This window comes from Bufo gargarizans, chromosome 1 (assembly GCF_014858855.1).
Source record: "Bufo gargarizans isolate SCDJY-AF-19 chromosome 1, ASM1485885v1, whole genome shotgun sequence".
Lineage (NCBI taxonomy): Eukaryota > Metazoa > Chordata > Amphibia > Anura > Bufonidae > Bufo > Bufo gargarizans.
In genome coordinates, this window is record NC_058080.1 from 322187764 (window position 1) to 322204434 (window position 16671).

Sequence of the window (16671 nt, forward strand, 5' to 3'; positions counted from 1 at the left end):
ATTACAGCATTGCTATATCCCAGAGCAACTTAATATATAAATACTCTTTTTTTCTTGTTTCAAAACAAAATCGGGTCCATTCTATATACAGGTCCTTCTAAAAAAATTAGCATATTGTGATAAAGTTCATTATTTTCTGTAATGTACTGATAAATATTAGACTTTTATATTTTAGATTCATTACACACCAACTGAAGTAGTTCAAGCCTTTTATTGTTTTAATATTGATGATTTTGGCATACAGCTCATGAAAACCCAAATTTCCTATCTAAAAAAAAATTAGCATATTTCATCCGACCAATAAAAGAAAAGTGTTTTTAATACAAAAAAAGTCAACCTTCAAATAATTATGTTCAGTTATGCACTCAATACTTGGTCGGGAATCCTTTTGCAGAAATGACTGCTTCAATGCGGCGTGGCATGGAGGCAATCAGCCTGTGGCACTGCTGAGGTGTTATGGAGGCCCAGGATGCTTCGATAGCGGCCTTAAGCTCATCCAGAGTGTTGGGTCTTGCGTCTCTCAACTTTCTCTTCCCAATATCCCACAGATTCTCTATGGGGTTCAGGTCAGGAGAGTTGGCAGGCCAATTGAGCACAGTAATACCATGGTCAGTAAACCATTTACCAGTGGTTTTGGCACTGTGAGCAGGTGCCAGGTCGTGCTGAAAAATTAAATCTTCATCTCCATAAAGCTTTTCAGCAGATGGAAGCATGAAGTGCTCCAAAATCTCCTGATAGCTAGCTGCATTGACCCTGCCCTTGATAAAACACATATCATAAAAAGGTTCTCTAAACGAGCTATTAACCTAATCATCTGAATCAACTAATTAACTCTAAACACCTGCAAAAGATTCCTGAGGCTTTTAAAAACTCCCAGCCTGGTTCATTACTCAAAACCGCAATCATGGGTAAGACTGCCGACCTGACTGCTGTCCAGAAGGCCATCATTGACACCCTCAAGCAGGAGGGTAAGACACAGAAAGAAATTTCTGAACGAATAGGCTGTTCCCAGAGTGCTGTATCAAGGCACCTCAGTGGGAAGTCTGTGGGAAGGAAAAAGTGTGGCAGAAAACGCTGGACAACGAGAAGAGGTGACCGGACCCTGAGGAAGATTGTGGAGAAGGACCGATTCCAGACCTTGGGGGACTTGCGGTAGCAGTGGACCGAGTCTGGAGTAGAAACATCCAGAGCCACCGTGTACAGGCGTGTGCAGGAAATGGGCTACAGGTGCCGCATTCCCCAGGTCAAGCCACTTTTGAACCAGAAACAGCGGCAGAAACACCTGACCTGGGCTACAGAGAAGCAGCACTGGACTGTTGCATGTCATTCGGAAATCAAGGTGCCAGAGTCTGGAGGAAAACTGGGGAGAGGGAAATGCCAAAATGCCTGAAGTCCAGTGTCAAGTACCCACAGTCAGTGATGGTCTGGGGTGCCATGTCAGCTGCTGGTGTTGGTCCACTGTGTTTTATCAAGGGCAGGGTCGATGCAGCTAGCTATCAGGAGATTTTGGAGCACTTCATGCTTCCATCTGCTGAAAAGCTTTATGGAGATGAAGATTTCATTTTTCAGCATGAACTGGCACCTGCTCACAGTGCCAAAACCACTGGTAAATGGTTTACTGACCATGGTATTACTGTGCTCAATTGGCCTGCCAACTCTCCTGACCTGAACTCCATAGAGAATATGTGGGATCTTGGGAAGAGAAAGTTGAGAGACGCAAGACCCAACACTCTGGATGAGCTTAAGGCCGCTATCGAAGCATCCTGGGCCTCCATAACACCTCAGCAGTGCCACAGGCTGATTGCCTCCATGCCACGCCGCATTGAAGCAGTCATTTCTGCAAAAGGATTCCCGACCAAGTATTGAGTGCATAACTGAACATAATTATTTGAAGGTTGACTTTTTTTGTATTAAAAACACTTTTCTTTTATTGGTCGGATGAAATATGCTAATTTTTTTTTAGATAGGAAATTTGGGTTTTCATGAGCTGTATGCCAAAATCATCAATATTAAAACAATAAAAGGCTTGAACTACTTCAGTTGGTGTGTAATGAATCTAAAATATATGAAAGTCTAATGTTTATCAGTACATTACAGAAAATAATGAACTTTATCACAATATGCTAATTTTTTTAGAAGGACCTGTATATATCTAAAGGATCAGCAAACAGCTGAGTGCCCGGCGACAACTCTCTATAGTTTTAGTTTTAGATACACACCTACTCCCCGCCCCCTCCCCCTCCCCTTGCTCCACCTTTGTTTGGCCCCACGCGCCTTTTTTTAGTTTAAATAACCGCTACATGTGAATGCTGTTTTATATTGTATATTGTCCTGATGAAGGGGGCTCTCCGCCCCTGAAACGCGTTGACTGAAAATAAAAAAGTATTGTTATCAATACCTACCCGCTTCTGACTCCTGCTGGTAGCGCCATCCAAAGGTTCATCTTCTTTCTTCTTCTGCAACTTACTTCTCCCCGACGAATGCTTTCAAGGCACGGGGCTGGAACCTAGGCAGCAGCGCAGGCACCCCGCACGCTGATCGGGAAAATCAGCACAAGCTTCATATAGGTGTTGTGACTTTTCACAACATCTTCTGGTAAGAGTTTTTATCTATCTCTTGCACTTATTATTAAACAATACCACACATGAGGCGCTGCCTCCTATCTCCCTTTTATCTTCTCCCATACCATGTAGATTGTAAGCCCTCACGGGAAGGGTCCTCTCTCCTTCTGTACCAGTCTGTAACTCGTCTTGTTTATGCTTAGGGCAATTGTCTGTATTATCTATGCATAGCCCATTTCATATGTACAGTGCTGTGAAATGAATGGCGCTTTAATAATAATAATAATAATAATAATAATAATAAGTAAAAGCAAAGTTATTACCACATAAAGTGACCAATGAGAAGATCTCTTAAGGGTGAATCCCATAGGGGTAACATATTCCAACGGAGAGAAAAAAATAAGCCTTACCTACCGCTTCATTCTTACTGGGACACCTGTATTTGTGATCAGAGGGGGTCCCACCAGTCTGACCTCACTGACCAGATACGTAACCCTACGGTTAGGGGATGTAAACTCCTTTAAAGGGAACCTGTCACCTCCAAAAACCATCCCAAGCCACCAGAAGTAACTGAGTAGCCAGCAGCGTGTTTCCTACGATCGTTTTCTTCCCGAAGGCAGATAAAGCAAAAGCTCAGAAAGCTTTCTTTTATCCCCTGCCCACGTGATTTTCTAGTCATGCTTGAAGTCAAGGGGCAGTGGCCTCCTCGCTTCAAGTCAAGGTAAATGCTGCTGGCTACTCTCAGGTACTGCTGGCAGCGTGGGATGGTTTTTGGAGGTGACAGGTTCCCTTTAAGTGAAGAGACTAGTTATCAATAAAACATAGCAATATTGAAACAGTTTATGAGACTCACCAACATTCGTAGGGAAAATGTCTTCGTTATTTATCTGAACTTCGATCCAATCCATTAATAAATTCATATATTTTGGAGCAGACAGTGCTGTGGGTTTTCTGTATCTACTATCATCCTGCCACCGGTATTCATACTTTGGTCCTCCAGACATATTTGGACATGACTGCTCTGTGCAGCTGTCGCTGATAGTACCATAGATTAGATTGATGCGATTGAAAAAATCCACAACATGAACTGCCACCCAATCGTTCTGGTCCTCCTCATGTGGCAGTTGCACAGCCAATTTTAAGTCTAGCCCTGCATTGAGGGATGCTTGAGCTTTCTTATGCAATTCAAATCTCTGAGTGCCTGGCTCAAATTTTCTTTTGGGACGAAATGTTCTGTCCTTATTAAAAACTTGCTTGAGGGGATTTGACATAGTAAAATCTGTACAACTTAAGTCTTATTAGCGATGAAGTTCAGGAAAAATATATTCTTGAAAATCTGTGGGGAAAAACAAAACAGAGGAATGTTAACGCTATATAAGATTTCAGTAAAACTGACCTGTGCCCTTCATTCTCTGGGTCAGTACGATTACAATAACACCACAAATATATAGATTTTCTTGTGTTTTAATACTGCAAATCACGGATCCGTAAAACACGGATAACGGTTGTGTGCATTCCACATTTTGCAGAACGGAGCGTCCGGCCCATAATAGAACATTCCTATCCATGCCCGTAATGCGAACAAGAATAGGACTATAAAAAATAGTGGTAGGTTGTGGTGGCTCACTAGCAAGTAGTTAAGGCAGTGTTTCCCAACCAGTGTGCCTCCAGCTGTTGCAAAACTACAACTCCCAGCATGCCCGCACAGCCAAAGGCTGTCCGGGCATGCTGGGAGTTGTAGTTTTGCAACAGCTGGAGGCACACTGGTTGGGAAACACTGAGTTAAGGTATGGTGCTGCAAGCTCATATAGAGGGAATCACCCCACCCGCTCTTAAAAGGCAAATGTAGTAAGAGAGTAATGAGCGAGCACTCATACACTTGGCAACCAGATTGACATGTGCAGAAAATATTTATTAAATCCCCATAAAATACAAGTAAGAAAATGTATAAAGAACAATGTAGCAATAATATAAAACATTACAGTCACATATATTATGGTAGATATGATCGACACTATATTCATATGACTCAATAGTGTCGATAAATTCAATAATATATATCAAACCAAAAAACTTCAAGTATATGCTGTTATTTGGGAAGAGGGGGTATTATCTTCAACTGAAAATGTTGTAGGTGTATTCACTGAGAGCGCAACATGTTCATAAAGTGTCCACAGGAATCCTGATAATGTGAAAAGTCTCTTATAGCATATCCTTTTAAAGTCGATATGAGCTTTGAATTGAAGAAAACTTTAAATCGATATTTGGCTTACCGTCTAGCGTCTGCTGTCTCCCTATTACTTCAATGGAGCTTTAAATATTTGCCAGCTTATTCAGTCGCTCCATACAGCAAGCTGGTTTAAATTTCGCGGGAGTTCCAAAGATCGCAGGAGTTGCCACTCTGTTCCGCAATTTCCTTTGGTGCAGCTTTCGACGATAAGAATAGTTAATCCTTTACTGTAGACATTTTCTTCTGTATGGCCATACAGTATTATCGGAGGCTTTTCAGTGCAGGTACATCACTTGTTTCACCATACGCGTTACGGGTAGATTCACTCTCCCTTCCTCAGTGGTCAAATAACACCATATACTTGAAGTTTTTTGGTGTGATATATATTATTGAATTTATCGACACTATTGAGTCATATGAATATAGTGTCGATCATATCTACCATAATACAGGGAGTGCAGAATTATTAGGCAAGTTGTATTTTTGAGGATTAATTTTATTATTGAACAACCACCATGTTCTCAATGAGCCAAAAAAAACTTATTAATATCAAAGCTGAATATTTTTTGGAAGTAGTTTTTAGTTTGTTTTCAGTTTTAGCTATTTTAGGGGGATATCTGTGTGTGCAGGTGACTATTACTGTGCATAATTATTAGGCAACTTAACAAAAAACTAATATATACCCATTTCAATTATTTATTTTTACCAGTGAAACCAATATAACATCTCAACATTCACAAATATACATTTCTGACATTCAAAAACAAAATCAGCGACCAATATAGCCACCTTTCTTTGCAAGGACACTCAAAAGCCTGCCATCCATGGATTCTGTCAGTGTTTTGATCTGTTCACCATCAACATTGCGTGCAGCAGCAACCACAGCCTCCCAGACACTGTTCAGAGAGGTGTACTGTTTTCCCTCCTTGTAAATCTCACATTTGATGATGGACCACAGGTTCTCAATGGGGTTCAGATCAGGTGAACAAGGAGGCCATGTCATTAGATTTTCTTCCTTTATACCCTTTCTTGCCAGCCACGTTGTGGAGTACTTGGACGCGTGTGATGGAGCATTGTCCTGCATGAAAATCATGTTTTTCTTGAAGGATGCAGACTTCTTCCTGTACCACTGCTTGAAGAAGGTGTCTTCCAGAAACTGGCAGTAGGACTGGGAGTTGAGCTTGACTCCATCCTCAACCCGAAAAGGCCCCACAAGCTCATCTTTGATGATACCAGCCCAAACCAGTACTCCACCTCCACCTTGCTGGCGTCTGAGTCGGACTGGAGCGCTCTGCCCTTTACCAATCCAGCCACGGGCCCATCCACCTGGCCCATCAAGACTCACTCTCATTTCATCAGTCCATAAAACCTTAGAAAAATCAGTCTTGAGATATTTCTTGGCCCAGTCTTGATGTTTCAGCTTGTGTGTCTTGTTCAGTGGTGGTCGTCTTTCAGCCTTTCTTACCTTGGCCATGTCTCTGAGTATTGCACACCTTGTGCTTTTGGGCACTCCAGTGATGTTGCAGCTCTGAAATATGGCCAAACTGGTGGCAAGTGGCATCTTGGCAGCTGCACGCTTGACTTTTCTCAGTTCATGGGCAGTTATTTTGCGCCTTGGTTTTTCCACACGCTTCTTGCGACCCTGTTGACTATTTTGAATGAAACGCTTGATTGTTCGATGATCACGCTTCAGAAGCTTTGCAATTTTAAGAGTGCTGCATCCCTCTGCAAGATATCTCACTATTTTTGACTTTTCTGAGCCTGTCAAGTCCTTCTTTTGACCCATTTTGCCAAAGGAAAGGAAGTTGCCTAATAATTATGCACACCTGATATAGGGTGTTGATGTCATTAGACCACACCCCTTCTCATTACAGAGATGCACATCACCTAATATGCTTAATTGGTAGTAGGATTTCGAGCCTATACAGCTTGGAGTAAGACAACATGCATAAAGAGGATGATGTGGTCAAAATACTCATTTGCCTAATAATTCTGCACTCCCTGTATATGTGACTGTAATGTTGTATATTATTGCTACATTGTTCTTATAAATTTTATTACTTATATTTTATGGGGATTTAATAAATATTTTCTGCACATGTCAATCTGGTTGCCAAGTGTATGAGTGCTCGCTCATTACTCTATTACTACAAGAATAGGACTATAATTTTGCAGACGACACGAAACGGACAAACACCCTTACAGGGTGGATTTGATGTAAATTAGTGATTTAAATTGTGATTTAAATCACTAGTCAGTAGGGCTTGATTTAAATCATAGTTTTTTACATAAAAGACTAATTCTTGCTGGTGTAACTTATAATATGCAAGTAGATGAAGATTTTTAGAATAACAACTTTTCATATTAGTTTGATTAGGTTGATTCTGCATACATAGGTTTGTAGAAGTTAGGATTAAGGTATTTTTCTCAACTCTGTTCATGTAATAATATTTTTGCTGTGAATAAGAGGCATGTGATCTCTGCCGAGTCAAATTCAGTTTTGAGAACTGAAAGTAAACCAAGCATCTGTGATAATATCTTGTAGGCAGAGAAACTGCCCAATAATCTTACAAAAACCTATGGAAGAGCATGACATTGTGAATGGATTAATGGAATTTATTTACCCAAAAAATTACACATATAGAAACAAAGAATGTATTGGCAGGTAAGAACCATTTGACCCATCTAGTCTGCCCAATATACTGAATACTATGAATAGCCCCTGGCCCTATCTTATATGAAGGATGGCCTTATGCCTATCCCATGCATGCTTAAAGGGATTCTGTCACCAAGTTTTAGGCTATAGAACTGCGCACATGCACGGCTAGATCGCCGCTAGCATGTCCGCAATAAACCTGTCCTATAGGGCTGTGTGCTTTTATTTTCTTTAAAAAAGGATTTTAGAGATATGTAAATTAGTCTTGTAAGGTGCCCAAGGGTCTGTACGAACCTTTCTGGTGCCCAGCCACGCCCGCCTGTGAAGGAGCCCAGCATCGCCTATGTCCTCTGAATCTCCTCCTTTCGTCACCGATAGATTGCCGTAATCTCGCGATGCGCGAGCTTGTGCATGTGCAGTTCCTTCCCTGAGGCTGATGCCAGCACAGGGAAGGAACACTGTACCGGCACTGCGCATGCGTGAGGTCGCGCATCGCAAGATTACGGCAATCTATCATTAACGAAAGGAGGAGATTCGGAGGACATAGGCGGTGCTGGGCTTCTTCACAGGTGGGTGTGGCTAAAATAGTTATTACTTTACATTCCCCATACAGTACAGACCAAAAGTTTGGACACACCTTCTCATTCAAAGAGTTTTCTTTATTTGTATGACTATGAAAATCGTAGATTCACACTGAAGGCATCAAAACTATGAATTAACACTAAGAATATCAAGTTGAGAGTGCCATCTTGGAAACTGGGTCCAAGATTTGTTGGTCCGTATAAGATTTCTGCGGTGATCAATCCGGTGGCGTTTCGGCTGGAACTTCTGGCAGACTTTGAGGATCCATGATGTCTTCCACAGGTCTTTGCTAAAAAAAAATACGTTAAACCGGTGGTACCATCGCCATTGCCTCCTCCTCCTGTTCTAGTCGAGGGAAACTTGGAGTTCGAGATCTCCAGGATTCTCGACTTGAGAGTTCTTCGGGGCTCCCTCCAGTACCTGGTGCACTGGAGGGGATACGGTCCTGAAGAGAGGATGTGGGTTCCGGCGTCTGTTGTCAACACCAGCCGACTGGTGAGGGCCTTTCATAGGTCCCATCCAGATAAGGTTGGTCCGGGGTGTCCGGAGGTCACCCGTAGAAGGGGAAGTACTGTCATGCCCCACTCTGACGATGTGCGGAGGTCAGCCAGGATAGCAGCACGAGTTTAGTAATTGCTTTGGAGCCGTGCTGGATCCGCCTCTCTCAGGTGCACTGGGTGGGGTCTTTAGTTTAAATAGCACACTTCCCAGTGTCCTGAGCGGATTATACTGTTCATTCTGGTCTGGGAAGCTTGGAGAGAAGGTTGGCTGTCAGTTCCTGCTCTCAGAGATAAGGGTCATTGCTAGTTCGGTTGTTTGTGTCTTCTTGTCCATCCAGGTTCTGTGCGAGCAGACTGCTCCTATCTCCCCACTTCACCATCTTAGGGAGTTCAAGGTTTTTGATAGCCCAGGCTGGAGGACACTAGCACACCTACCTTCAAGGTCTGCTGTGGGCTGAGTGCAGGGAAAGAGGTCAGGGATAAGCTAGGAGGTGACCCTTCCCCTGTCTCTAGTCCAGAGCCTGGTTGGTGTGTTATCTTTGGTACAAAGTGTACGTCCGCCGTGACAGGATGAAACTGATGGGGGGGGGGGGGGGAATCTGTGCATGACACTGATGGGGGATCTGTGCATGACACTGATGGGGGATCTGTGCATGACACTGATGGGGGATCTGTGCATGACACTGATGAGGGATCTGTGCATGACACTGATGGGGGATCTGTGCATGACACTGATGGGGGATCTGTGCATGACACTGATGTCATCTACAGATCCCCCATCAGATGGATCAGTGTGGAGGGAGGAGGCGGGGACACTCATGGCGGGGCCCGGTGCAGTGACTCTACGCTAATACACCGGGCCCCGCAACTGTTAGGCCTCTTTCACACGGGCGTCATGTTTTTTGCCCGGATAAGCGGCGGGTGCGTTGCGGGAAAATGCGAGATTTTTCCGCGCGAGTGCAAAACATTGTCATGCGTTTTGCACTCGCGTGAGAAAAATCACGCATGTTTGGTACCCAGACCCGAACTTCTTCACAGAAGTTCGGGTCTGGGATTGATGTTCTGAAGATTGTATTATTTTCCCTTATAACATGGTTATAAGGGAAAATAATAGCATTCTGAATACAGAATGCTTAGTATAATAGTGCTGGAAGGGTTAAAAATAATAAAAAAAGTTAACTCACCTTCTCCTCTTGTTAGCGTAGATCCCGGACTGTTCTTTAGCTGTGGACTGAATGACCTGAGGTGACGTCAGATCACATGCTCCAATCACATGGTCCATCACCATGGTGATGGAGCATGTGATCTGACGTCATCAAAGGTCCTTCAGCCACAGCTAAAGAACAGACCGGCCTCTACGCGAACAAGAGGAGAAGGTGAGTTAACTTTTTTATTATTTTTAACCCTTCCAGCACTATTATACTAAGCATTCTGTATTCAGAATGCTATTATTTTCCCTTATAACCATGTTATAAGGGAAAATAATACAGTGAATAGACTGTCACCTAGAACCCATGCGTGAAAATCGCACCGCATCCGCACTTGCTTGCGGATGCATGCGATTTTCACGCAACCCCATTCATTTCTATAGGGCCTGCGTTACGTGAAAAACGCACAAAGAGGAGCATGCTGCGATTTTCACGCAACGCATAAGTGATGCGTGAAAATCACAGCTCGTGTGCACAGCCCCATAGAAATGAATGGGTCAGGATTCAGTGCGGGTGCAATGCGTTCACCGCACGCATCGCACCCGCACGGAAAACTCGCCCGTGTGAAAGGGGCCTTAAACATTCAATCTGATCTCTATATCTAATTGTATACGCGATAGTACATTTGCAGCCTGCGCTGCATTTCTTATAGTCCACTAAAACCAGTAAATACTGCTGTTATTATGTTGGTTGACAAATTCCCATCGCATTGCGCATGCGCCAGCTACGAGTCTCTTAGCTGGCGCATGCGCAATGCGATGCCCGGTCCTGGCAGGGCACCGCAATACCTACTGCGCATGCGCCGGCTACGAATTTGTCCGCGCAGCCGCAATGGAAAAGGCGAGGGGAGGGGAGTAAACGGGCGGGCACAGGCACAAGGAGGGCAGGGTTATGAGCCGTTAGGGAGGTCCGGTCTTGGGCTCGAAAGATTGAGACACCGCCCTGGGCACTTGAGAGGGCTCGTTTACACAATCTTCAAAGTTCATTTTTGGCAGAAAGAAGACTCGGTTATATGCAACAAAGGTACCGTTTTTAACTGCTGGGTGGCACATATAACGCTATAGGATCTGTCTAATATGGTCAAATGTGGTGACAGACTCCCTTTAATAAACGTGAGCTTGTCCACATTGGCTGTGGACAGGCGACTGTGCTTGTCTGTGATAACGCCCCCTGCCGTGCTACACACGTTCAGATAATACACCGGCTGCAGGGCAGGCCGGCACCTCCAAGGCGTAAAGGGCAAGCTCAGGCCATGTGCCAAATTTGGAGACCCAGAAGTTGAATGGGGCAAACCCAGTGGCGTAGCTAGAAATGACTGGGCCCCACAGAAAATTTTTGAATGGGGCCCCCCTCCCCCGGTAATTTTTTTGAAACCCCTTCCTTTCATGCCGCCCCCATTCCTGTGGCTAATAAAGATCGCTCTCTCAGATCAGGCCCGGCAGCTTTTCCATATGTTTTCTACACTGTCTATACTGCCACTGTATAAAATTTAATTGTGTAATACTGTTGAGGGGGCCCGGACAAAAGTCTTTTAGTCCTCCTCCTGGATGGGCCCCTTCTGGGTAGATACACCCCTGGGCAGACCCATCAGTCACTACGTGTAGGCGTGCGCACACATACTGCTCCACCATGTTGCTGAAATGCTGCCTCCTGCTAAGACGTTCCATATCAGCTGCCGATGCTGGTTGTTGTGGCGTGCTAACAAAGCTTTTCCATGTTTCGGCCATGCTAACCCTGCCTTCTGAGGTGCCGGCTGTAACCCAGCTGCGCGTTGGCAACTTCTTCCTCCTCCTCTGCCTTCGCTTTGTGCTTCCACTGAGCCCCCGGTGTCAGGTGTGAATGCCATCAGCAGCGCGTCTACCAGTGTTCGCTTCTTCCGATCACGCTCCAGTGACGGAATTGAGGACGGCACGTTCTACTTCTAACTGGGATCCAGCAAGGTGGCCACCCACTAATCAGCACTCATCAGTCGTTGCGCAAGCACTGCAGCATGTAGTCACTCATGTGTGCCAGGCTGCCCAGAGGCAACTCTGTGGGAGGTGTATCGTCTGTGTCCTCTGTATCCCCCCAGCCACGCTCCAGTGATGCCCATGAGCTGCTTGGGTGCCATCCTGCTGTGAACACTGTTCCTTCACCTCCTCATTCTCCAGAACTGTGCCTTGGCTGGACAATTGTGTACCTGGCCTATGTTGGTGCAGAAACCCACCCTCCGAGCCACTTATATATGACTGGCCTTAGAAGTTAAGGGAAAGTCATGTATATAGTTTTGTTTGTTTATTAAGTTTATCTGCCTTATTAGTTATGTAAATATGTTTATAAGTAAATTTGTAAATAGCGTATGAATGTACATGAATGAGTGGTTTGAGTGAAGGGGGGGAGGCTGGTCAGGTTAATTATCTCTTGTGGAAATGTTCCTTGTATGGTTTTTGTTACGATTTATAAAAAAAATTCTGATAACCGTGGAAATGTTACCCAACAATCTAACCGACAAATTTAAGAAAATAAATACGGAAGTATGGTGGCTCACTCTGTCTATAGCTGTGGGTTGGGTGCTGCTAAGCCTAATGACTCACCCAGTCATGAACAGAATTGAATACAAATAGTTAGAAAGGCTGAGCACTCACCACCTGGACCACACAGAGATACGTACAAATATGGGTAGTGGTAACAATTAAATATTTATTATTACACCAAATGCAGATATGACAACTTAAAGGGCTTCTGTCACCCTACTAAACTCTTTTTTTTTGGGGGGGGGGGGTACTTATAATCCCTATCCTGCGATATATCTATACATTATGTTATCATTTTCGTTCTGTAGATAAGGCAAAAAACATACTTTTATAATATGCTAATTACCGGTCTAAAACACAGAAATATAGTGGCAAATCTGGGGGAGCTGCTCAACCCCTAACACTGTAGCGTGTTTTTCATTGGGGGAGCAGCCCCACCGCATGTGGACCGCAGCAAACGACTATCCCCAGCAAAAAATATTTTGCATACGGTGGAGGATGTCGGCGCGGTCCACATGCACCACAAAGGCATCCTACACAAAACGGAGCATTGTGCGGATGAAAATACAATCATAAATCACAGAAAAAATGCACCACACGGATATGCCACTGACTATACTGGCTAGTCATAAATGCAGATATTAAAAGCTGAGACTTTTGCCAATATATTCCTGTCAGGAAGATATCGGAGCCCCAAGCACCACGTCACGGTTCTCAGCATGGCAAGGGGTCCTACCACTACGCTACCTATGGTGTGAACAAGGTCTGAGGGTGATGTAATCCAGCTCACAGCCAGGCTTCCACACAACCGCCTAGCAGGACAACTAGTGCAATGTGAACAAAGCCAGACTGTAAGCCACACCCATATCAGACCATGTGATGGAGGCTACCAGGTGCAAAGAGTGTTTGAATGCCAGGTGAAGGCACATACACTACATATAAAACAAGACAAAAACACAGAAATATAGTGGCAAATCTGGGGGAGCTGCTCAACCCCTAACACTGTAGCGTGTTTTTCATTGGGGGAGCAGCCCCACCGCATGTGGACCGCAGCAAACGACTATCCCCAGCAAAAAATATTTTGCATACGGTGGAGGATGTCGGCGCGGTCCACATGCACCACAAAGGCATCCTACACAAAACGGAGCATTGTGCGGATGAAAATACAATCATAAATCACAGAAAAAATGCACCACACGGATATGCCACTGACTATACTGGCTAGTCATAAATGCAGATATTAAAAGCTGAGACTTTTGCCAATATATTCCTGTCAGGAAGATATCGGAGCCCCAAGCACCACGTCACGGTTCTCAGCATGGCAAGGGGTCCTACCACTACGCTACCTATGGTGTGAACAAGGTCTGAGGGTGATGTAATCCAGCTCACAGCCAGGCTTCCACACAACCGCCTAGCAGGACAACTAGTGCAATGTGAACAAAGCCAGACTGTAAGCCACACCCATATCAGACTATGTAATGGAGGCTACCAGGTGCAAAGAGTGTTTGAATGCCAGGTGAAGGCACATACACTACATATAAAACAAGACAAAAACACAGAAATATAGTGGCAAATCTGGGGGAGCTGCTCAACCCCTAACACTGTAGCGTGTTTTTCATTGGGGGAGCAGCCCCACCGCATGTGGACCGCAGCAAACGACTATCCCCAGCAAAAAATATTTTGCATACGGTGGAGGATGTCGGCGCGGTCCACATGCACCACAAAGGCATCCTACACAAAACGGAGCATTGTACGGATGAAAATACAATCATAAATCACAGAAAAAATGCACCACACGGATATGCCACTGACTATACTGGCTAGTCATAAATGCAGATATTAAAAGCTGAGACTTTTGCCAATATATTCCTGTCAGGAAGATATCGGAGCCCCAAGCACCACGTCACGGTTCTCAGCATGGCAAGGGGTCCTACCACTACGCTACCTATGGTGTGAACAAGGTCTGAGGGTGATGTAATCCAGCTCACAGCCAGGCTTCCACACAACCGCCTAGCAGGACAACTAGTGCAATGTGAACAAAGCCAGACTGTAAGCCACACCCATATCAGACTATGTAATGGAGGCTACCAGGTGCAAAGAGTGTTTGAATGCCAGGTGAAGGCACATACACTACATATAAAACAAGACAAAAACACAGAAATATAGTGGCAAATCTGGGGGAGCTGCTCAACCCCTAACACTGTAGCGTGTTTTTCATTGGGGGAGCAGCCCCACCGCATGTGGACCGCAGCAAACGACTATCCCCAGCAAAAAATATTTTGCATACGGTGGAGGATGTCGGCGCGGTCCACATGCACCACAAAGGCATCCTACACAAAACGGAGCATTGTGCGGATGAAAATATAATCATAAATCACAGAAAAAATGCACCACACGGATATGCCACTGACTATACTGGCTAGTCATAAATGCAGATATTAAAAGCTGAGACTTTTGCCAATATATTCCTGTCAGGAAGATATCGGAGCCCCAAGCACCACGTCACGGTTCTCAGCATGGCAAGGGGTCCTACCACTACGCTACCTATGGTGTGAACAAGGTCTGAGGGTGATGTAATCCAGCTCACAGCCAGGCTTCCACACAACCGCCTAGCAGGACAACTAGTGCAATGTGAACAAAGCCAGACTGTAAGCCACACCCATATCAGACTATGTAATGGAGGCTACCAGGTGCAGAGGATAGTGTTTGAATGCCAGGTGAAGGCACATACACTACATATAAAACAAGACAAAAACACAGAAATATAGTGGCAAATCTGGGGGAGCTGCTCAACCCCTAACACTGTAGCGTGTTTTTCATTGGGGGAGCAGCCCCACCGCATGTGGACCGCAGCAAACGACTATCCCCAGCAAAAAATATTTTGCATACGGTGGAGGATGTCGGCGCGGTCCACATGCACCACAAAGGCATCCTACACAAAACGGAGCATTGTGCGGATGAAAATACAATCATAAATCACAGAAAAAATGCACCACACGGATATGCCACTGACTATACTGGCTAGTCATAAATGCAGATATTAAAAGCTGAGACTTTTGCCAATATATTCCTGTCAGGAAGATATCGGAGCCCCAAGCACCACGTCACGGTTCTCAGCATGGCAAGGGGTCCTACCACTACGCTACCTATGGTGTGAACAAGGTCTGAGGGTGATGTAATCCAGCTCACAGCCAGGCTTCCACACAACCGCCTAGCAGGACAACTAGTGCAATGTGAACAAAGCCAGACTGTAAGCCACACCCATATCAGACTATGTAATGGAGGCTACCAGGTGCAAAGAGTGTTTGAATGCCAGGTGAAGGCACATACACTACATATAAAACAAGACAAAAACACAGAAATATAGTGGCAAATCTGGGGGAGCTGCTCAACCCCTAACACTGTAGCGTGTTTTTCATTGGGGGAGCAGCCCCACCGCATGTGGACCGCAGCAAACGACTATCCCCAGCAAAAAATATTTTGCATACGGTGGAGGATGTCGGCGCGGTCCACATGCACCACAAAGGCATCCTACACAAAACGGAGCATTGTGCGGATGAAAATATAATCATAAATCACAGAAAAAATGCACCACACGGATATGCCACTGACTATACTGGCTAGTCATAAATGCAGATATTAAAAGCTGAGACTTTTGCCAATATATTCCTGTCAGGAAGATATCGGAGCCCCAAGCACCACGTCACGGTTCTCAGCATGGCAAGGGGTCCTACCACTACGCTACCTATGGTGTGAACAAGGTCTGAGGGTGATGTAATCCAGCTCACAGCCAGGCTTCCACACAACCGCCTAGCAGGACAACTAGTGCAATGTGAACAAAGCCAGACTGTAAGCCACACCCATATCAGACTATGTAATGGAGGCTACCAGGTGCAGAGGATAGTGTTTGAATGCCAGGTGAAGGCACATACACTACATATAAAACAAGACAAAAACACAGAAATATAGTGGCAAATCTGGGGGAGCTGCTCAACCCCTAACACTGTAGCGTGTTTTTCATTGGGGGAGCAGCCCCACCGCATGTGGACCGCAGCAAACGACTATCCCCAGCAAAAAATATTTTGCATACGGTGGAGGATGTCGGCGCGGTCCACATGCACCACAAAGGCATCCTACACAAAACGGAGCATTGTGCGGATGAAAATACAATCATAAATCACAGAAAAAATGCACCACACGGATATGCCACTGACTATACTGGCTGCTCCCCCAATGAAAAACACGCTACAGTGTTAGGGGTTGAGCAGCTCCCCCAGATTTGCCACTATATTTCTGTGTTTTTGTCTTGTTTTATATGTAGTGTATGTGCCTTCACCTGGCATTCAAACACTCTTTGCACCTGGTAGCCTCCATTACATAGTCTGATATGGGTGTGGCTTACAGTCTGGCTTTGTTCACAT

The 16671-nt window shown here is 44.9% G+C and overlaps 1 protein-coding gene across 1 annotated transcript in view; it reads right to left on the minus strand.

Moving 5' to 3' along the window:
• LOC122946289 (MOB kinase activator 3A) overlaps positions 1-16671 on the minus strand; it is an 83987-nt gene that overhangs the window by 47708 nt on the left and 19608 nt on the right. The window contains exon 2 of the mRNA XM_044305804.1: positions 3415-3897. Coding sequence (XP_044161739.1) covers positions 3415-3832 — 418 coding nt within the window. The 5' untranslated portion in view covers positions 3833-3897. The remainder of the gene's footprint in view (positions 1-3414; positions 3898-16671) is intronic.